Source organism: Osmerus mordax, chromosome 20 (assembly GCF_038355195.1).
Source record: "Osmerus mordax isolate fOsmMor3 chromosome 20, fOsmMor3.pri, whole genome shotgun sequence".
NCBI classification, from domain to species: Eukaryota; Metazoa; Chordata; class Actinopteri; order Osmeriformes; family Osmeridae; genus Osmerus; species Osmerus mordax.
In genome coordinates, this window is record NC_090069.1 from 7,733,679 (window position 1) to 7,756,324 (window position 22,646).

A 22,646-nucleotide genomic window follows, 5' to 3' on the forward strand; every position below is an offset into this window, starting at 1 on the left:
GAGCAGGAACAATCTTTGCTAAGTTTTGTTGGTGGCCATGTTGTTGGTGGCCATGTCCTCCCCACGGGCTTCGGGAAAAGTTTGATTTTCAAGCTACAGCGGCTAGCTCCGTTAGAGTAGTGGTGAAGGAATTGGCTAAGGCGAACGCTAGCGATTGGTTATGGCAGATCAGAGTGGCTCTGGGAAGATCCAATAGTTTTAAACTTCAACAGAGCCTTCAAGGAAGTTAACGCTTGTCAATGGAGTGATCCCAGACCCTCTGTACAAATGAAATGTCTGGTTAGGACCAGGCTATCATTTTGCAAGAGAAGCGAGGCATTTTGCGTTTTGTGTGTGCAGTTATTGGATTTGTGTGTTAAGTTTTGAAAAAAAGAGGACAAGTAAAAAAAAGTGTGTAAGCATTTGAAAAAAATCTAATCTGTAATCGCATTTGTTCAATCGCGGCACTGCACTCCGTTAGATTATAAAGAAGACACATGCAGAATATGAACTTTGTATAGTTCCCGGTTCTTGAGCTGAACGTGGGAAACTAAACCCACTCAAATTTGTACCCACACACACACACAGATTCCTGGCATTATTAGAGTGATACAGAGCTTAACTTGGTTAGACTGCAGATTACTAACTAACTATAAACCATATGTCAACTAGGGCTGGGCGATATATATAGAATATTTGCGATAATATCGCAATCAATTTTTCACGATGTAAAATGTGAAAATATTGTGAATATCGAATATTTCAAATTCAAGCATACTTTCCCAAAGAACACGCCGAACGTCCAATATTACGTCCCCTTTTTGTCTTGTCACGTTTTCCCGCGCAAGAGACATGGGGTGGGGGAGGGTCTTTTTTTTTTTACATTTACTTTTAGTCATTTAGCAGACGCTCTTATCCACAGCAACTTACAGTAAGTACAGGGACATTCTCCCCGAGGCAAGTAGGGTGAAGTGCCTTGCCCAAGGACACAACGTCATTTGGCACGGCTGGGAATCGAACCAACAACCTTCTGATTAATAGCCCGACTCCCTAACCACTCAGCCATCTGACTAAAATTTGCTTACATTTGCACTACACATTTTGTACTTTGTAACAATAGCTGTTCTATCTAAATTGTTTTTGTTGTTTTCTAATGGTTTCTAATGTTTCTAATGTTGTTTTCGTATTAAAAAGCAAATGCAAACATATCGAGATATATATCGAATATCGAGATATCACTTTTTTTCGCCTAGTCCTAATGCCGGTCCTTGAGAATGCGGCCTAAATCCATTCTCTTGACATGGCCAAACCAGCAAAGGGGCCTCTCACTGACAATGGAGAACATGTTGTTCATGTTGGCCCATTACAGAGCCTTTGTGTTGAGTATATACATATTGCTGTTTCTTTTAAAATCCGCAGATTCTGAATGCCGAAGGCATTCAGAATATGTGTGCTACCCAAATAATGACTAAAAGTAAGTCTTTGAGAACGGGTTTCTCAAGCCAGGTGGCGAATTAGACCAGGAGCTCATCTCCTGTTTCCAAAATGCATCACAAACTGCTTGAGAAAGCTGTTCTACTATGATAATTGGTGATGAAAATAAATTATGTTCAATAAGATGTATTTGTGTTTATTAACTGTTTATTAGATTAGTTAGCTTGGCTGATAGAGCTGTGCTGACGGGCTTGCCTCGGTTGCACTCAAACATCGTAGTTTGATGACGACTCTTCCCCTGCACTACATCAGTGCTTGGCCCGGCATCTTCCGCATTAGCTAAGGGATGCTTTGCGTTTAGGTGGTATTTGAGACTGGAAGTAAACGAATTCCGCATAGCACAAGGTGCAAACAACCTTAGTCTTGTCGAGGTTTCCATTGGGAAGCTTCTTAAAAATACATTTTCCTTGAAGCAAACCAGGCGGCTTCATAGCTGCATCCATGTTAGCACGTCACGTTTGTTGTGATAATTTCATACACAAGGCATACACACAGGTTCGAAGACTTGTTCTCGCCCCCTACAGTGCAATTCGGCTAGATATACATCCGCGATATTGCATGCAATTTCTCACTTGCATGCAGTGTTAAACATTGGCTTTGAACAAGGTTTTTCTTATCAATGGGACTGATGAAATTCAGTCAAAAGAAAAGATTCTGATGGGTGATTTATAAACATAAAACTATTACCCAGAATGCTGTGCTAAGAGAGAACAAAATCATTCAAATTAAATCACTCCCCTTACCAAGTTCTGTGATTAGCGCCCTTGCTTTTGAGACAAAAGGTCCCACTTCACTTTGGTGCATTTTGGCCCTCTCTTTCAGGTCTGCACCTGCATAAAGCAAAAACGACAAATCATAATTATTAAATGCAAATGTCTAAAAATATGCATCAGAAGAAATGCTGACTGTTTCATACCATTTCAATAACAAAAACACAGAACCCTTTCAATTGACCTCTCAGCTTTAAATACATAATAAATAAGCATTTTGGAACATGACTGCAGACAACAATACACAGAGAAGATACATTTTAAGAACATAATTTAGTAGAATATTAATCTGTTTGGACATATATTTTTTTATATAAAAAAGATAATAAATAATGCCTTGACAAGTATCAATGACTCCTTTCAACTTTACCTGCACAAAATATCCCAGGCACCAAACTGCACAAAATGACAGTTCGTACTTTGTTATTCTTTTTCACCTTCTCTACAGCCTCTGACATCTGAAACAGGGCAAACAAGTGGATATGAATAGATACAAGTGGAAATTCAATGTCTGTTAAAATAAATTTTAATGTATTTTGTAAGCTGCATACATACCAAATTGACCAGATTTTTGCTAATGGCATTTTTGGCTTTTGCTCTGTTGATTCCAAAAACAACAATTCCTAAAACAAAACCACACACATAAATGATTTCATGATCTTGGAGGAACCAACCAAATCAAATGTAATACTGATTTTTGAGGGAATAAACATAACTTGAGGGTACAATTTCTGGGGTAATTGTGAGGTGTGCTTGCGTCTGTTGCCGATGGGTCCGTTTTGTTACTGAAATTTTACAACTGATGCATACTTAGTTTTAATAAAGATGGCATAGATAAAAAATCATAAATATGTTGCTGATCATTAACACTTCAAAATAATAAGATTGAACTGTAGAATTAAACAGGGTTCTCTTGTAATTTCCGTTAGTGCAAGAGAGAATGGTGATAGGCTCTGTTGCAGCCTCACATAGTTGAAAAAGTTGCATAAAAACGAAGAAATTGGCCAATCCTGTGTAAAAAATGTCCTAACCTATATCTATCAACGTTGTCACTTGCAATATATTAGCTGGAATCCAGATTCAAACAATACCCTCTGCAAACTGAAGAAAATGCCCCAAAAAACTGAAAAGTATTTCTGGAAAACTGGCTAATATAACAAGTTTACTAGAAGTGATCATTATGTGTCAGTATTGTAACAACGTCATTGTCTGAAGACTAGGTGGTCATGTGATGTGAAGCGCTATCTGTGCTTTAGGTAGGGAAAACCCCCTCGCGTATATCCACTTGTTCGGATTGAATGGTATTTGATTGCTCTACAGGTCTTATGATCAATATGGTTGATATCACAGCCTGGAAGCATAGCTAGCTACATGTTATTATGCTGGCCTTTGCCTGTGGCCTATCTGCAGCTGTTTTGCCGTTTTATGTAGCTATCTCCCAGAAGTTAACGAGCTGCTAAACTAATGTTCTAGGCTACTATATGTAGGCCTAATCACGCATGGGTTTGTGAAGTAGTGACTGTGGCTAGCTAGTTAGCCACTGTTAGCCTCTTTTCTCCACAAAAACATAAATTATACCTAAACCGTCAAACGGAACATTTTCGCAGACACAAGCAACGCAATCGGGACCAAAACGAACATTTCTACACCGACATTGTCTATGTAGTGCAAAAATTCACTGGGGGGGTGGGAAAATAAATAATAAAAATATATGAGAGAGAATATAGGTTTTCGCCTTGCCAAAGGTTAACACTCCCAATTAATGTGAAATGTACCGAGCATATGTTATATAGGGAGTCAGGTGGCTGAGCGGTTAGGGAATCGGGCTAGTAATCCGAAGGTTGCCAGTTTGATTCCCGGTCATGCCAACTGACGTTGTGTCCTTGGGCAAGGCACTTCACCCTACTTGCCTCGGGGGAATGTCCCTGTACTTACTGTAAGTCGCTCTGGATAAGAGCGTCTGCTAAATGACTAAATGTCTAAATGTAAATGTGTATACATTTCATATGCTGACATAAATTATTAGCAAATACAGTATAGGTTTGTAGGATGGAAGCATACACGATCCTCTTCCTGCTGTTTTTACAGTGCCACAAGCAATCAAATGAGTCTACCTAGTGTGTGCATTCCAACCAGATAAAAGTTGACTGTATTAATAAATATTGTGTAACAATAATTACACATATGTTTAATATATTGTGTACAATGAATGATCTATTATATGACAAATACCTTTATTATGTTATAATTTACGTGTAAGTATGTGTTTATAGAATTTGTATGTATTTATAATAAAAAATTCTAAGGACTTTTTCCTGAAAATAAAAAATATTGGCTTTTTTTGTTGTTGTATGTTATAGCACTACAGCATGTTATAGGGTTATGATAGAATCTGCAACACTTCATAATAAATCAAATATTAATGTATTACACCAATCAATATTTTTTGTGTCATTTGAAATTATGTTGATGTCCCACAACTATGTAGTAAACATAGGCTACTGGATACAATTGCTAACATAATGGCACTGTTGCCTTGCTCTCCGTATAATAGGACTACACTTGAGAGAACTTGTCAATGGTTGTAGTCATGGAATCACTTAATACTTCCTTAGGTGACAACTAGCCTACTACACGTTTTGAATCTCTCTCACTTGCATCTGTCTTCAAACTGATCTAAAAACATGACATCATGACCTAAGGATCCAATTGAATCCAGTTTGATTGTCTTAATTTGTATTTATCTATACGTGATTTTGAACACCTTTTTTTAATTTTCTGCCGTGGCGATTGTTTCAATACAACAGTGATTTTGTTACAACAGACTAAACTGCGGAACACCACACGTGAAAAAAACTAAATAAAAATGATCATTGGTTTGTTGTGTTTAGTTGCTTTGAGGCATTTTTCCAATAATTAAAAAAGGAATAATATTTATGAAATGTTTTAACTCATATTTGACCCGAAGACAAGAGTTAATGTGTGTTAAACGAATATTCACCTGGGAAATTGACCAGGGGAACATAATATTGGGAACTTCGGTCACTGGGAACATAGACACGCTCACAAGCTACACAACCGACTTTCCCATTACAATTGTTAAATGGCATCACATATTAAACAGGTCAACAACAAACGTGACTTCGGGTCCTTTTTTGACAATTCCACTACCTGAATCTTCTCCGTCCAAATACCTAACGCTCAGATCTTCCCCTGACTTAGCGTCGGAGCTGGAATTACGGCTAGCGCCATTCCTTGCCGGACGACAATACACCAGTTTGTTTGAGGCAGCATGATGCAAAGACTTTGCATGCTCGTGTAATTTGTAAACTCCCTCAAGCTTTCCCATTTTTGTTCGAAAAGATTGCAGATAAACTCTGCATCCTGCCAAGACCGCCATACTGCACAACTGTAGTGTTGTTTTGACTTTCAACTTTGAACCGATGTGACGTTGACTTTGGTCATGTGACATAGCCTACTCTTAGGAGCGTATCGGCCTTCTCCTAACTGCAGAATTCATTCTGTACAAGATACATTCCTCTATTCAGGTGAAAGATGACAGGAGCTCAGGCACAACTGTTACGATTCCACATTTGCTTTTTACATTGTTATGTGAAGAAGCAAAGTAGCATACCTAGCAATACTCGTCTGACTAGTGTTCGATGCATCGTGTTAACAGGTTAGTTGACAGAAAGCAGGACTATTAATAACAACATTGTATCATGGCAACATATATTTGACCCAGTCAACCGTTTTTTTTGTGTTTGAGAAGCACTTTATGTCATATTTACCTAAATAAACTTCACGTCTTGATAGCAATTAATACACAAGATGTGATATGAAACAAATCCAACATCTGTGGGTGTCGCAAGACGGTAATAAACAAAACAAATCATTAGGCCGTACCCTGACTACTGATTGGACGGGCTACCTGTCTACCTACCTACCTGCGTGCACTCTGCCCCATACTGTAGTTTTGTGGGAGCTAAAATAGCTAGCTTCGCAAAACTAGCTTAAGCCAGCTTTAACCTATTAATAACATGGAGTTGGTGTTGACACCAATGACATTGTTTAGGCTATTTGCAGAACACACTAGTAATGTATTTATTGAAATGAACACTAATGAACATATATATTATTAAAGTTATGCATTGTGCTTATTAAAGTTATGAACTTAGAAGTGTGCTCAGGCTTAAACATTGGGTCTCACATTGGGTGTGGGAAGCAGGCTGTTCTTTGTGTCTCTTATCTCTTCATTTTCAGAAACAACCTTGAAACCGGGTGGAGACGGCACCCTAGCAGGTGGGACGCGTAGGCAAGAACAACTCCCTGATGCACGAGAGAACAAGCTCAACCCTTTTTTGATACTTGTGTTTCAATTGCATTGTATATGATATGCTGGGGCAGGGAAAGATAGCCAGTTGGACTTCGTGAACCAGCCCAAACTCTGTTGCGGGTAGGGAAACTTAGACAACCCCTGAGCTCTGTACTTGTTGATTTCCAACTGCTGCATTAAAGCTGATATTATCGGACCTCTGCGACTCCAGACCACTCTTTCTAGAACACAGATTTGTGTCATTGAATACCATCATTACATATTGGAATAGACACAAAGAATTTAAATCCTTCAAATGGTGACCCCGACGCTGAAAAGAGGGAGTCCAGAGGGTTCCGGCCCGAACGACAGATCGGGAGAAAGACCCATACACCGGTACGAGGAGGCAGACGTAATCGTCAGAGGCGCCTCAACATTAAAAAAAAGGTAAGCAGACACCTGTTAATTCAAAGTACTGCTATTCGGAACTGAAAACCAAATTTAGACGATTACTATGTTTCATCGTACCTAAATCAAACCAACTGCTGCATTAAAGCTGATATTATCGGACCTCTGCGACTCCAGACCACTCTTTCTAGAACACAGATTTGTGTCATTGAATACCATCATTACATATTGGAATAGACACATAGATTTTGAATCCTTCAACACAGACACACCCAAAACATCAGTGTGTATATTTATTGTAAACAAAACTCACCATTTTCAACAAAACTTGAGAAAAACAGTTAACATTGAATTTGCATGAATAGTAGCCTGACTGCTGGGCTACAGATGAGAGTTATCATGACGTGTGTCAACTACGATAGCAATTACACAACACACTATTCATTTGAAATTAACTGCATTTTACACCATATCAACCACACAGTGCAAGAGTAAACAGTGAAAAAAACAGGCATTTTGCAAAACATACAAAACTCATTTTGAGTAACATCCTTTTGTTAATAACTCTCGATCAGTAGTGCCTTTGGTTGACTCAATCACAGAACCTTGCCGAGTCGTAATCAGTCTTTTCAGAGAGGCCACTTCTGCAGACAGGTCTGCAATGCCCTGTTTTAAGTATAAATCCTCTGACTCTGTGGGGCCATAAGAGGTGCCTTTAAGGGCCACAATGAGTTTACTGGGGATGGGGCTTGGACTGAGATGTCTCTTGCAGCCATTAGGCTGCCTCTCTGTGCTGTCTTTGTGCCAGTGCTTTGGCCGGTGGGTCCAATCCTGTATATTGCTCACTTGGAGAGACAAAGGGCTGAGGGTGCTGCCCATTGGGTAGCACCCTCTGGCTGACATGTCAATGGGCGAAGATGGTTTCCCAGAGGAGTCGTAGTCTGGATCAATGGCCTCCACTTTAATTTGGAAGGCTCTGGCCTTGATCCGCAGTTTGTGGGGTAAGGCAGAGGAGCTTGCATCTGGCACTTTAAGTGTGGAGACAATGACACTTTTGGGGTCAGAAGCAGATGGGAGGGGGCCTTTAGGGACCTGCTGTTCATCCTCGCCATCCGATGATTTACTCACAACTCCATCATCGGAAGTCCTGGGGGAATTACTGGATGACCGGGTGATCTGCAGGAATGGCGAAGGTTGGGAGTAGGTGCCAGGGAAAGGGCTGACCATGTAGTTCCTGTAAAGTTCATACGGGCTACTCCTATCTCGGGCGTAGCTGTTATGCTCAGCAGGCTCTTGCTTGATGATCTCCGGGGTCCTGCAGATACCACTCAGCATGCCTTGGGTGGCAGAAGACATCTCCGATATGTCCGACAACCTACTGTGGGGCGAGTGTTTGATGACTGATATGCAGCTGCTGCCCAGGTGAGGAGGCTCTAGGTCCCTGGAGTAAGAACCCTGGCCAGCACCAGGCGAAACAAAGTCCTGATAGAGTGCCGTGGTGGAGCTGGAGATCTTCTGGACCTCTTGGGCGTATACTGCCGAGCTGACGAGGCCAAACTTTAGCTTCAATGACAGCAACTCAGCCTTCAGGGTGGCATTTTCTTCCCCAAGGGCCATTAGCTTGTTCTCCAGCACCATGTCGTTGAGGCGGCGTTTCTCCCGTGAGCGTTTGGCTGCCTCATTGTTTTTGCGCCTCCTCTCCCAGTAGATAATATCTTTCTTCTCATCAGGGATGAACTCCCGTTTCCTACGGCAAGATGTGGACTTGGCCTTGAAAGGAATGCCAGAAAACTTGTGGCCAATCATATCCTGGTCAGCCCCCTGGAGGGCCAAGACTAGGGCATCCTCTCCACTGTAGGAGACTAGCTCTCTCTTGATCCCCTGCATGTTAGCACAATTAGGATTGCGGTGTTGAATATTTTCATAAGTCCTTAGTCATGTTGACTGGATATTTATGTTATCAGAAGCCTAAAGTTGCCAATGACATCAGCGTTTATTATGGGTAATTCCAACAGTGAAAAAGTCCAGTGAAGCAATGGAAATCTGTAAAGAAAAGAATAAAGAATTGCAACACTACATAGGTTATGTAGACTTAGACTTATTGTGTCATCACATAATTTTGAAGCCATGCTTACAAAAGTTCAAAATACAAGTATGTTCTCCATTCAGTTCTTTATTTGAAGTCTGGTGTCATAAATTATGGGCATTATGCAACAAAAAAAACTATTTTGAGGGACTTTGATATTATGACTGTAATCAATTGGACAATACCAAGGCGGGATATAAAATATTATTGGACCATCTCCAGCTTCCAACAGACAATTGAATGGCTTTACAGCAATCCTAAAACACTTGTCAATATGTTGGGAGAGACACCGTACGGCTATTAAGAAAATCTGCCAGAAAAAGTATTGCGGCTTATGTAATTGACTCCGCACCAGGCACGACCCAATTCCAGCTCTCCAAATGATGTCATCGCCAGAAGTCTTATCGCAAAAAGTCTAGGCACTGAAACAATGAGCGTTTCAGAAAAAAATCTACAGTATGTAGCCTGAAGGCTTATTCTTCCTGTTACTACGGAATCGTTTTTCTGAATAGCTAGTTCCAACTGCCTAAACATTGATTTTGGCTAAATAGATAAAGAACCTGAGCGACTGACAGTGACCTTCATGGGCCCAACAGCTTTGTTAAAATCGTCTCAGATAAACAAATTTACGATAGGCCTATAAATTCGTATCGTAAACATTTCTATTAAATAAGGAAATGGACCACTGTAGCTATGATTTCCTTGTCTCAACGTATTGTTTGTATATCTCCGGAGGACAAGAAAAAAAAGAATACGACCAACCGCAATCATTAAACGTGGTTGGAAAGACAACAAAATAAAAGCATACATTTACGAAGTTACAAATGCGAAAAAAGTACTAGCTGTTACACGTGCTGATTCAAGCGCGTTTTGCACCCCTCTATTACTTTCAACTAATTTAAAATAGAGTGAAGTTAAATAGTAAGAGCCTATTTGAATAAAACAACTGACATAAACCTACTTCCAGTTTTTGGGGAGCGGTGGACTATGAGCACACTGTCTAATGCGTATTGCAAAGTTATTTATGGTTTAATAACGATGGAATGTTCGAACGGATGGCTTGCTTGTTATACGTCATGTCTCATAGCCCAAAATTCCTTCATTGTGTCAGGATTACAAAATGAGCGTGATCAGCCCCTTTGCCTTGGCTGCTAGCAAAGTCTGTGGCTGCAGACCTTATACTGTACAATTTAGAGATCGATTCAGGAGATAGACTCCCCAAAATATGTAGCCTATACTAGGCTACTCAAAACAGTTCATCTGGCCTATTCTCTCCGCGGCATTGGCCGCTAACTTGGCTACATTCGGAGCGCCCTAAATACTGCAATATTTTAAGGTGACCCCTTTTGAACCACGCAGGTATAGTAACAAAAGGAAGGTTATTAGCCTACCCATCAGCACCACATTCGAGGTCACTGTGCCAGTAATCAAAAAGCCAAGCTGTAGCAGTAACTAGTCTTGAGCCGTTCACAAAGCTGGAGAACATTATAACCTACATAACAATCACCTAAGTAGCTTTAAGCAGTTGTGATTACATAATAGACTTGTAGTGAAGTTAATGTAGGCCTAACTTGATCGCTTGTGTAGACTAAACTTTTGATTTCAGTGATTTGTACCACTTCATTTGAAGTGAGTTCACAACATTTACTCTGCAAACATTTTGTAGCTTACAATCTTTCTACTGGTAGGCTACGGCTTGCGCTGACCTCAAATTTAAATTTACCTTTTTCTACCATCAGGTAGACGAAGTGGGTGTTGTTTTCCGCAGTTTAACAAGAGTAGAAGAAATAATACCAAAACCAAACACACATGCCGTTTTTAAATCCAATAAGTTATATTATGGGAAACGTTCCTCGTCTCCTTCTGCTTTTCCTGCCGGAATGACTACTGCCTCATGGATCTGTGTTAGTAGGTCAGTGGCAAAGCGTATTAGCAGCGTACCTTTATTGACAGCCCATGCAGCCAATTGAAAGACAGCATTTTCTAATTTTAGCCAATCATTCTTTGTTGTCGTAGACTTACCGAGTCTGATGCAAATAGGGCCTACACGGTCGTCTATATTCGGGGAACAGAGGGGCTGCTTACATTGCATTGAAGTATATCAACACGCTAAATTACGAAGTAGAATACTTTGCAAAATTAAAGAAAGGTATGCCTAGTAAATGCAGGCAATGTATTTCAAACCGATATACTGTCAAATGTTCAATGGACATCACATCGTGCAATTTGATTACACATTAGTCCGTTATAGGCTACTTTAATCCATGATAGCCAACTTGTTTAATAATAATACTAATAACAATAAAACCCATGATTGTAGTTAACCAAAATATAAAATATATGGAAAAAATAGGTTGAAGCTATATCCATTCTTTATTCAAGGACCATTTGGAACAATTGAGTGATGTTTGTTGCCCTCTAGTGTCCGTGTGTCACAAGTGTCGTCATCGCTCTTCCGTACACGTTTCCTAAGTCTCTTGCCCATACCGGGGTTCGAACTCGGGTAAACCTATTCCCGACTCAAGCCTGATTTAAGCCTGGTTCTGCGGGTGTGCGGAGAAGTGCTCAGGATTTATGTGCTTTGAGATCTTTGACCTGGTGCACATAGCCTATGCGGCCTTGCTGTGCAGCTCCGTGCGTCTCTGCGGAGTCCGCGGACCCTACGCTGACGCGTTTGACATTGAAGCATAAACCAGGCTTTAACCAGACAGGGCTGCAAAGCAAGGCTTCACAGGGTACGTGCACCAGCTCAAAAATATCAAAGCGCGTAGCTCCGACTATCGGACGCTTTCTGTTCCATAGAATGTAAAAAGAATGGACGACGCCTCTCCGCTTCCTCCCACTGGAAAAAAATGTCATCTTGCGCTGGTGATGCCATTTGGAGCCAGAGTTTGCGCAGTAGTGATGTGGTGGAGCTGCGCTATCGAGGTCCCACCCATACACTCGCCCGACCCAATCGCAAATACACATTAATCCCGATAACATAGAGGGGGCAGGATTTATGACCTATTCTGCAGCCTGCCATTAGGGGGCGATCGAGATGTCTTGGCTTCACTTTTCAGGGCTGTTATACCCTTCATTATTTTCTTTTTTATCAACAGAAACAATATTACATATCTTCGAATAAACTTATTACAAAGATATATCAACACTCGCACACTAGAGGGTGCTTGATGTAGAATTAAATACAAATTATGGGATATAATGGATAAGAGTGTCGGCTAAATGTAAATGAAATGTGATGTAAATATTGAAAAGTTTACACGTATTCAAAGTTTTTCCCTCCATTCTTTTGTAAATAATTTTTACAAAATCAATTTTTGTTAATTGGATTACAAAAATGATCTTTAATAGATTGTCAATCAAGCCTATAGTGAATGATCAAAAGGCACAGACCAAGATCAACAACAAATCGGACATTTTAAGATTTGATAGGATACATCAGGAAGGCTAAATTCAACTTAACACTTTACATTTGAAAAGCCGTTAGAAAAGCTATCTCACAAAATATCATAGACAACTTGGTACGACGACAAGGTCAAAGCTGCATAGAAGACTTTAGGCATTATGGGCATATGCAGATTTTACAGAGGTCTTCATTTACTTCATCTAAGGTCATTCGTTTATTTCATTGACAAAATCAGAGACATCCAGTGGCAATAACTTCGAAACAATGTGATCAAATGTTACTTTCATAATCTACATAAATTTTGCGCACAATTTGGCCCCTACCCCCCAATTCTACTTATTCTTATAACAATTTGAATGCATTTTTTGGTATTTATTATCATATTACCTACATGCAAATCACTTATTAAATGCAAAGCATTGCATTGATTATCTTGAATAGCCTAATAGATGAGAACCTAGGCCTAGTTAGTTAGAGAACCTAGTTAGTTAGCCCTAATTGCTCATTTGTACAGTTTATAACATATAGGCTGTATGGTTCTTAGAGAAGCAGGATCCTACATCCCACATTGTTGACAATGATGCATTGTTTATGTTGCCCATACCAATCTCTCAAATTATAATCTATATTAGTCAAATCAGTATGACTTTGCAAAAATTAATTGTTTCAGATGTTTCACCTCTGCACAAAGTGATGCTAACTGCTTCTTTAGATGTTCATCATCCCTCATCTCACTTGACGTAACAGAAAGTGACGTTGAAGACTCTTTTGGCAATGCCATTGTCTTGGAATCTGCACAATTAAAAGTTGTCCCACTTGTCTGTGCAAGCGCTTTGTTCATTATTTCCTTTGTGGCAGTTGTGGGTGTTCGAGACATTAAAGCTGGTTCCTTAAAAGCTTTTAGAAGTTTATATCTCAGTTTGTGGGGTAAAGAAAACACTGTCCAAACACCCGTGGTTTCAGCGATTCTTCTGTCTTTGTGTACTTCGTCTTTCATCATTAATTCCACTGTGCTGGATGCGATGTGTGTCTGTGCTTCACATGTGGGGTCTTGATTCATGCTGTCTAAATTCACAGTCTTGCAATGGGCATGATGTTCAAGTGAGGAAGTAGAGTTCCGACGAGAGCCCAATCGATTATTTAGACATGGATATTCAGAGATGCCTGAATTGTCAGAGGTGTTGTCTACTTCACTAGATTCATGTCCAACACAGCCTGCAGTTGGAACACTTCTGTGGTTTTGATTAAAAATTGCCTCGGCAGAGGAAACATTCTGACCGATAACCGGAGCTCCAGAGAAAACGCCCATGCTTCCAGGTAAGCCTACTTTATATTTAGGCAAGACATCTGAACCATTCCCATATTTAAACTGAAAGTGATCAACGGACGAAAAACATGGCGTGTTAATAAATCCAGAACAACGTGTAAACTCATTGTCAGCCACATCATTTGTAATTCTAAAATGCATGCCAACAGACGACGCAGCCGGCGGGAGCATCAGAGGAGGGTGGTCATTTGAGAACGGATGGAAATAGTGGGCTGACATATTTTGGCTCTCAACTGACCGGTTGCAGCGAGACTCAGTGGTGCCATATTGTACAGCCGAAAGAGTCGCTCTCAGTTTTTCGTTTTCACGGAAAAGTTCAACGGCACGGCCTTCCAAGAGCACCTCTTCCACTCGTCGACGATGTCTTGATCTTTTCGCTGCCTCGTTATTTCTTTTTCTCTTGGACCAGTAATTGCAATCCTTTTGGTCCTCGGGTATGAACTCCCTTTTTCTGCGTTGCCTCGAATCAACTTTGGGGCTCAACTGCAACTCCGGTACAGAGTTTGCGTAATTAAGCAAAGGGTTTCTGTGTCTGTCACTTGACTCTCGAGCAAGCAAAGCGATACTTGTTATAGTTGATCTGCCATTTCTTAAAACAGATGGATCAAGACACCTATACAGGTCATCAACACGGGTATCGTGTACTAATTTGTCATCAGGTACGTGCGTATGTCCACTCATTTGCTGTGCACCTGCCATGTCAACAGCGTCGTGTCTTTCTCCAGGCGTGTATGCTTTTTAAGTGACTTCTGTGGGGCGTTCAGCGATGTTTTCAAACTTGAACAATAAGACACGCCCACATACTTGAAAAGGCGGTTTATACCGTCGTTGTTATGCCTACATTCTAGTGATGGGAAGTTCGGATCATTTTACTGATTCGGTTCTTTGAATCTCGTTCAGTAAAATGAACAAATCTTTTTTCGAGTGGGGGGGGGGGGGGCTATCCGTCCACCGCAAACACGTATCATATTCTCATCTAGGTTAGTGCATGACATGTGCACCAGCAGATACAATTTTAAAAGAAATTCCTGCATTAAAATAATGTATCATGACAGTTTGTATGATTTGTTCATTTATTATCACACTTTAATTATCACGGCAAACAATTACACTGCACTAAACTGTAAGTGTAAATGTAAAGTGAAAATAACAAAACCAGTCAGTATGATGACTGGAGCGAATATCATTCACGTCTTACTAAAACAGCGGCCACGCGAAAGGGAATGAGGAAACTGTTTCCTCTACTAAAAAATACAATGCGGGTCACGTGAAAAAAGGATCCAAAGACTCGTAAAAAGACCGAGTCGGGAAATGAACGAATCATTCGTTTCCTCCAGTAGGCCTACAGAACCTATGCAGGTCACGTGAAAAATGATCCAAAGACTCGTAGAAAGACCGAGTCGGGAAAAGAACGAATCGTTCGTTTCCTCTAGCTACCACTACAGAGCCTATGCAGGTCACGTGAAAAATGATCCAAATACTCGTACCTGAAGACCGAGTCGGGAAATGAACTAATCATTTATGTTTACTTGGACGAGCCTATGCAACAGTCCCGATGCACGGCCACGAGAAAATGAACGAATCACTCTTTGAGAGGACTCGTTACTCCCGAGTCCTTGTAAGTATTCGTTCAAAATGAACGAATCGTTCACGAACGACACATCACTACATTCACAAGTGTTAAACCACCAATCAATGCGCTGTTTTCATGTCACTTTAAAAGCACAGTTACTCAAATATTTGTAATAAATAAATCATAACCTACAGTGCTACTGCTAACCTCCCACAATAGTCCTGCACCAAGTCGTCAGATGCTTGTCACCTTTTTTTGGTTAATACACATAGCCTACTCTACTGTATAATCTACTCTTACTACTACACACTTAACCGATTCTATCCATAGCAGACAAAGCTTTGGAATGACCTTAACAAGACTGTGGGCTGCAATGATGTGATATAATAAGCCAATATTAGAGCATTTACTAACATTTAAATAATAACATACTCAATAATGTATCACTTTATTTGATGCTCCGTGGCTGGATGTACACAATATGTTTAACATCTGTGATAATATCTTAGTGAAAAGCAAATTATCTGATGGCAGGGACAATAAAGAAAGAACATCATGTTAAACAATATTTACCACCAAGGAAAAGTAAAAACCGATTTAAAAGTTTTCCTAATTACTTACATAAATTAAAAATCTGTACAACAGGATTTCAAAGTTGAAGATGAACCGTAAAGGGAAATTTAAACATAAGACTGTTACAAAAAAAAAGCCACATTTTCTTTCTGTTTCACAAGCAGGCATATGTTGTGTAGTAACACATCCATGTTCAGTAAGCAATATTTAACTCTTAAGTAAAAAACAAAACAAATGTCATCACATCTTATACGAGTTTTTGCTATCCAATCATCATACATTCTGCCATGTCTTGTCTCAAACGCCTTCTATTATTGTGACCAAACAGACAACACGCAGTAAAGTTGCGTAAAACCAGATTTAGTCTCTGTAATTTTAGAAAATGTCAAAGATAGTATCAAAAAAGGCTTTTTCAGGGAGCCTTGTCTGAAAGAAGATGCTTTATGTTGCACAGCAACAGTAAGAACATAAATTCTTCTGAAGGGCTTTTGCAACTAAATTAATTGAAAACACTGTCCGTTTCGGTAATGCACAATCGTATATCAGTAAAAATGCCCCTTTATGGATGAGCAACTTTCAAGGTTGAGACACATAGCTCTAGGAGAGAAACAGGATATTCTGCTGCTTGCATTCTAATGCAACAATCGCCATCAAAATACATAAATTACATTCAGTCACTGCTTTCAAAATGTTTTCCCTTCACTTGTTAATTGATGGCCCTCCAAATAAAGGTCTCAACTCAAAGTACACATTTCAGTTGTATTTTGTTCCAGTCCTCCAGATCTATGCCTCTGAGTGCATGTCCATATCATCAGTACGAGAAACATCATTGTTGCTCAATAAATCTGTTTCAGGGATTGACAAGTCTTCATTTTGTCCCAGACCTTTCTGAGATGCCCCGTCAGCCATGTCCTCCTCATTAGCCTTGGGGTCCTCATTGAGCAGGGCAGCTCTCTCCGTGCCCGATCCGTTGGACGGTGCGGTTGTAACGTAGCCCGTGGAGGTGGAGCCACTGCCACTATGGTGCGACCCAGGTTTGGGCACCATCTGGAGTGGGTGGTGCATTTGCTGGTGAGCCATTTGAATGGGGATCTGCATGGGGTAGAAGTTCTGTAGGTAGGGATATGCAGGCATAGGCTGGTACCCATTGACTGGGATGTACAGCTGCTGGGGTACCATGGGTCGGTGCATCTGGCCCTTCATGGGCATAAATTGGGGCTGGGGGAAAGGTGAGCTTTTCTTTGGGCTGGAGTAGCGTGCAGCATTGGCGGCACTAATGCTGATGTTGCTGACGGGGCTAGTGCTCAGGGAACTGGTCTGAGTAGTGTTGCTGGTCCCGGAGGTCTGTGCTGTACTGTTATAGTTGGAAAGGCTCTCCCAGGTTCGCAGGCGGTTGTGGATGTCCTTGAAGCGAGGCCGCCTAGCTGGAAACTCGCTCCAGCACTCCAGCATGACCGTGTAGATCCAAGCTGGACAGTCGTCTGGGCAGGCCAGCACTTGCCGGCTGCGCACCATCTCAATAACGTCCTGGTTGGAGTAGCCACAGTAAGGCTGTAGGCCATAACTGAAAATCTCCCACAGAACCACCCCATATGACCAGATGTCTGAGTCGGTGGAGAACTTGCCATACATAATGGCTTCTGGAGACATCCAACGAATGGGAAAGGGACTGGCACCCATGAGCTTATAGTAGTCGGCAGAGTAGACATCCCTGAACAGACCCAGGTCCAGGATTTTGACGTTGAGCTTGTCGCAGACCAATATGTTTCTTGTGGCAAGATCTTTGTGGACCACGTGGTGACTGGACAGGTACTCCATACCAGCGGCCACCTGTGTGACAACATGTAGGAAGTCAGCCTGCTCCAAGGTGGATTTCACCGTCTTGTCGTCATCTGAGCTCCCGACGTCTGAGTGCGGTGAACGCATGACCAGGAACTCGTGAAGGTCACCAAGGCCAGAGTAGCTGAAGATCATGCTGATTGGCTGCTCCTTGGTGACCACGCCCAGCAGGCAGACAATGTTGGGATGCTGGAGGCGGGAACGGAGCATGGCCTCATGGCGAAACTCCTCACGGAGCGTGCCGTCGTCCTTGTCCTTCACAGTCTTGATTGCCACCACCTGGGTCTGTTCACCAGGTGCTGTGCCATACAGATGGCCCTTGTAGACCTTTCCAAAGCGGTCCTCACCCAGTTCCTCCATAAAACGCACTGCCGACAGGTTGATCTCTCTCAGCTTGGCCTGCAGATGCACAATGATATGAAGATGCATACAGTATGATACCAATGTGTGACATTTCTTCTTCATTTTGGGAATAACATCCCATTGAATGCAGAATAGTCATATAATAGTCAACCCCCACCTGGTGTTTGTGCTGGTTGAGCAGTGGCAGCTCCATTTCCTGACTAGGGGAGGCTGTAAGTTGGCGGCGAGGGGGTGTGTCTGTGGAGTCCTTCTGCTTGTTGCGGCACATGCAGACCAGAAAGAAGAGGCAGGCAATGACAAATGGGATGGCGATGCTGGGGATCAGGATGTAAAGGATCTCCTTCTTGAGGTTCTCTGGTGGCTCTGTGGATGTAAAAAAAATGGTCACGCAGAAGATTTTGGCAAATTTTCCATTGTACTCTACCAACAATAACTTTTGTAATCGAAAGGTTTTAGAAACGTACGATTAACAAAAGATTTGGTGCTAATTGGTGAATACATACATTTCTTACAGTCACCTTTTACATTTAACAACTTTGCTTGTTTATTCACAGGAAATATGACATTTCAGATAACTTTGAAAGCTTAAATACAGGGCTAGTTACTTACTGCAGGGCTGGATGTCACACATGTCAACCCTGACATCTGAGTCCAATGTGAAGCACCAGGGGCCCTCCATCTGACCCCCTGGGTTACGGCAAAAGTTGTGTCCCCCACGCAGCTCAGGGTATTCTATGGGAGACAAGTGGTGGCTGTGGGGGTACTGGGCACTCCAGGGCTGGCACGGGTAGCCTGACTTGGTGACGCTAACCGTGCCCTTGTAGTCAGCACCGCTCCCATTGTAACAGCTGTGATCTGAGGGAGAATCTTTCACGAAGATTTATAGTTAATGTGGCTGCACTGGGCATGTTGCTTGATACAAACTTAGTTTAAAACAATAAATGAATAAACTGATTTGTACTGTTGCCCCATATAATGTAAACAAAAATGTTTTGTATGAATGCCACAAGAGGGCACCCTATGCAAACTGTCATTAAGCTAAAGATCCACATTGTGTCCATGAATAAACCTACATGTGCTCAACTTGTCTAGAGGCACTCCAATCCTCATGCATGAGGCGGCATCAGGTGAGCCCGGGTGGGGTAGTAGGTGGCAGCTGGGAAGCTCCAGCTGCATGAGGATGAGGGGGTTAGAACGGGCGATGGTGTACTCGGCAAGGCAAAGGTCGCTCTCCAGAGCCTCGCACTCATCCCGACAAAGCTGACGCCGCCGTGGGACCCGTGCCCCATCGTCGCACAGTGGGAACACAAAGTGGCAAAAGGAGGGTATGGCAAACTTGGAGCATTGGTCTGAGAGCTGGGTGGAGGTGCCAATCATGGTGAAGGCAGCTGTTGGTAAGCAGACAGGTACATTTAGTCTTCTTATAATGCTGTGCAGCTCCTCCACTGATAATATAGAAAAAATGTTTTAGTTGACTGTAGTCTTAAATATGATATTTCTGCCTCCAGGTTGCTCACATCCCAATTAGAACTGGACAATATAACTGCTAATGAATACAATATGACAGCTTCATTGTAAACTAAATATTTGAAAATGTGGAGAAAAACACACAGAAAGGAAGCAATGCTCACAATAACCAGAGTTTATGGAGCAGGAAAACTGACACTGAAAATAAACTGTCACAGGTGAAGCAAGGATTTACCAAGGACAACCCATCAACCCCTTGGGACTCCTGGTTGAACTGAAGCAAAATATTGAGGACTTGGATTAAAGAATGGTGCCTCATTATTTTATCTGACTTTTATTGTTCGGAATGTTACTTCTTCTCCTTATATTTTTCATACTTAAACAATTCTAACTGTACATGGCACAAACATAACATTACATTTACCTATTACCTTACAGTTAGGTATATACATAACATTTAGCACGCAAATCTGTAAAGGACAAAAATAATGCAAATCTGGCTAGACAATTTTCACCTATTTGATTTGGTTGCATTACATAAAAGAAATAAGTACTGTTCACATCCTAAATTATTATCCCAAGTAATGCTGACGCAAGACAAAGTTGTTGATTGCCTACTGTTTTGTTCTTGGCATATGGCACTTGAAAAGTGAAAGAGAAAGACATTACTTCATTTTAACCGAACTTGTGACTTTTTGGGCTCCCCACCCAAGAAACATACGGTAATTCACTTTGTGTAAAAAGGTCCAACTGTATTTTAAGAGAGGGTTAAAACCACTGATATTTTATGTGTGGCAGCATGTCCAGGTTCAGACTTAAATCACATGAACAAACAAGTATTTGGATATCATTCATAAAATCCCGGAGTAAATGTGGTCCTATTTAATGTTTGAAAAGAACAATGCATGTTTTTCTATGTTTTAGTTCCAAAGCATTTCAAATAAAATTGAGAGTCTGAGTTCAGGAAAATTGAACCAAGCTTTTCACAACAAAGTAATGATTGCTCTATCCCTCTCACCTGTGATGCGGTTCTCGCTTTCCCCTTGCATCTGCAGAGACTCAACGTAGATACTGCGGTTGCCAATGAAGCGGGCACATGCGATACCCCGGTACGGCTGGCAAAAGCCCTTCTCGTGTGTTCTGTTGAAACACCAACATTAGGAGACATGCGGTAAGTCTATGAATCACATTGGTTGCTACACCCACTGTTTACTTTATAAAGCTACCTTAGAGAGATTAACATATAACATCAAACTACAACAAAGTAACACTTCACATTAAGGTTACATTAAATACCATGTAACTACATACCAATACCTATAGTAAAAACATTTTAGGTACATAGGAATGACAATACCATTAAATTACAGCGTTAGCGGTATAGGTTATTCCATAAATGTAACAAGGCACAGTGTGGAGGAGGGGTTGTAAGGGGTAAATAGATTTTGTAAAGGGGCAGTTGTGTTAACAAAGCAAGATTATTGTTAACATCCATGTACCCCTGGAAAGCCCAACCTCCCCCATCGAAGTTTTACTTGTGTAATTACTAACCGTACAGCTAAAATGTAATTAAGTATAACTACACAGCAGCTCTTATACAACTTCAATGTTGTTATGATATGTAGTTACATGGTAGGTCAATGTAACCTTAATGTAACATGTTGCCCAATAATTTAATAGAAGACATGTATTCACTGTTTATTGGAACCCTAACTCAGTAGGGTGAAGACACTGGTTTCTTTCACCCATGTCTTCACATTAATTTTGAGTGTGGGAAAAACTTGATTGCTGTTGAAAAGTAACCACTTTATTTGCTCTGATTTTGTATTATGCAGTCAAAAGGAGTTTGCACAGCACAAGATAATTTGCTATGGAAGGCTAAAATAGGCCACTCAACTATCAGCGGTTCATGGTAACATAGGTGGCCTGTCTGCGTCAGTTTAGTTGAGGATATTTCTAATCTAATCTACTTGTTTCCAAACTTTACCTTCACGCTCAGAACATTCACATTTTGTGTTTGCGCTGGGCTTAGGCTAATTCCAGATCTGTCATGGAGCTGTCAGCCCCAACTACTGCCTTAATCCCAAAACAAACAGGCTAAGACTGAAGCAGGGGTTCTTATTGAAAGTTACCATAGAGTAGTCAACTCAATATTCCTGGGGTGTTAGACCACGTTGTGTATCTTGAAGAATTGTGAGCCTTTCTGTTCTTGTGTGTGTGCACATTCAACAGTCCAAGTGTAATCTAACCATGTTTGCACATACTTAAATCATGAATTCATATACTTGCGTGCACACACACACCAGCTAATATGAAATAGTTTGTCGCTAGCGTTGAAAACAACTTATTGCTACACCAAAATAACATAACATAAATAATAACATAATTATATATAAAGTGTGCATCATACTAATGTATGATGGACACCACACTTGTGACACAAGTATTTGTAATTTGTCACGTCCCCTTTCATAATTTATGAACAGTTTGTCATAAAGCCTTGCTGGAATTGCTCACTGTTGGTTGGTCGTTCCACAGAAATATTTTGCGTGGTTGGATCTATTGCAAATTTGCGCTTGTTTGACTTCAAGTCAACCTTGTTCATTATCTCTGTGTATCAGATTATCTCAGACACAAGATCTGAAACACCATTTAAACAGAGATAGTAGGCCAATAGCCTATGACATCCTCTTGCATTGCCTAAATAACATTAGTAGTTATTAAAGTGTATTCCAGGGAGGGTTCCTAATGCCACAGGAACATTCACTCCATGACCATAATTACGAGCCAATATCACAGGGTAGGACAATAAGGAAGCTTGTGAAACACAGGTTTCAGTATACTTCAGCTTTGTGATCTTACATTCAAGACAGACTATGGGTAAAAGAATCAAGGAAACCACCAGCTCTGGCAAGTACAGCCACAATGACGTATGCCAGCAGAGAGTTCAGCATTCTAGAGTGTCTCGAGAACTCTGTTTTCCCCTATAGGAAAAGCTGGATCTAGTGAATGACTGAAGCAGTTAAGGTACTAACTTCAACAA

General features: G+C 41.1%; 3 protein-coding genes across 5 annotated transcripts in view; all 3 read right to left on the reverse strand.

The window, feature by feature from the left end:
- Positions 1-5,715, reverse strand: part of auh (AU RNA binding protein/enoyl-CoA hydratase) — a 28,180-nt gene extending 22,465 nt beyond the window's left edge. Inside the window, exons 1-4 of the mRNA XM_067258364.1 lie at positions 5,415-5,715; positions 2,799-2,866; positions 2,614-2,701; positions 2,217-2,303 (exon numbers count right to left, since the gene is read on the reverse strand). Coding sequence (XP_067114465.1) covers positions 2,217-2,303; positions 2,614-2,701; positions 2,799-2,866; positions 5,415-5,715 — 544 coding nt within the window. The remainder of the gene's footprint in view (positions 1-2,216; positions 2,304-2,613; positions 2,702-2,798; positions 2,867-5,414) is intronic.
- Positions 5,716-7,246: 1,531 nt separating this feature from the next.
- Positions 7,247-10,932, reverse strand: nfil3 (nuclear factor, interleukin 3 regulated). Of its 2 annotated transcripts, none has more exons than XM_067258671.1 (2): positions 10,776-10,932; positions 7,247-8,847 (listed from the first exon to the last, which is right to left on the reverse strand). In XM_067258671.1, the coding sequence occupies exon 2, from the start codon at positions 8,770-8,772 to the stop codon at positions 7,501-7,503; it is 1,272 nt and encodes a 423-aa protein (XP_067114772.1). In that variant the 5' UTR covers positions 8,773-8,847; positions 10,776-10,932; the 3' UTR covers positions 7,247-7,500. The 2 variants fall into 2 exon arrangements, with proteins under 2 accessions (XP_067114772.1, XP_067114771.1); XM_067258670.1 differs by having other exon boundaries at positions 7,247-9,009.
- A 5,499-nt stretch (positions 10,933-16,431) lies between these two features.
- Positions 16,432-22,646, reverse strand: part of ror2 (receptor tyrosine kinase-like orphan receptor 2) — a 33,701-nt gene continuing 27,486 nt past the window's right edge. The window contains exons 4-8 of one of the 2 annotated variants that reach the window (XM_067258745.1): positions 20,622-20,743; positions 19,210-19,524; positions 18,746-18,991; positions 18,294-18,499; positions 16,432-18,172 (exon numbers count right to left, since the gene is read on the reverse strand). In XM_067258745.1, coding sequence (XP_067114846.1) covers positions 16,718-18,172; positions 18,294-18,499; positions 18,746-18,991; positions 19,210-19,524; positions 20,622-20,743 — 2,344 coding nt within the window. In that variant the 3' untranslated portion in view covers positions 16,432-16,717. Of the gene's footprint in view, positions 18,173-18,293; positions 18,500-18,745; positions 19,004-19,209; positions 19,525-20,621; positions 20,744-22,646 lie in introns of both variants that reach the window. The other variant, XM_067258744.1, reaches the window with a different exon arrangement.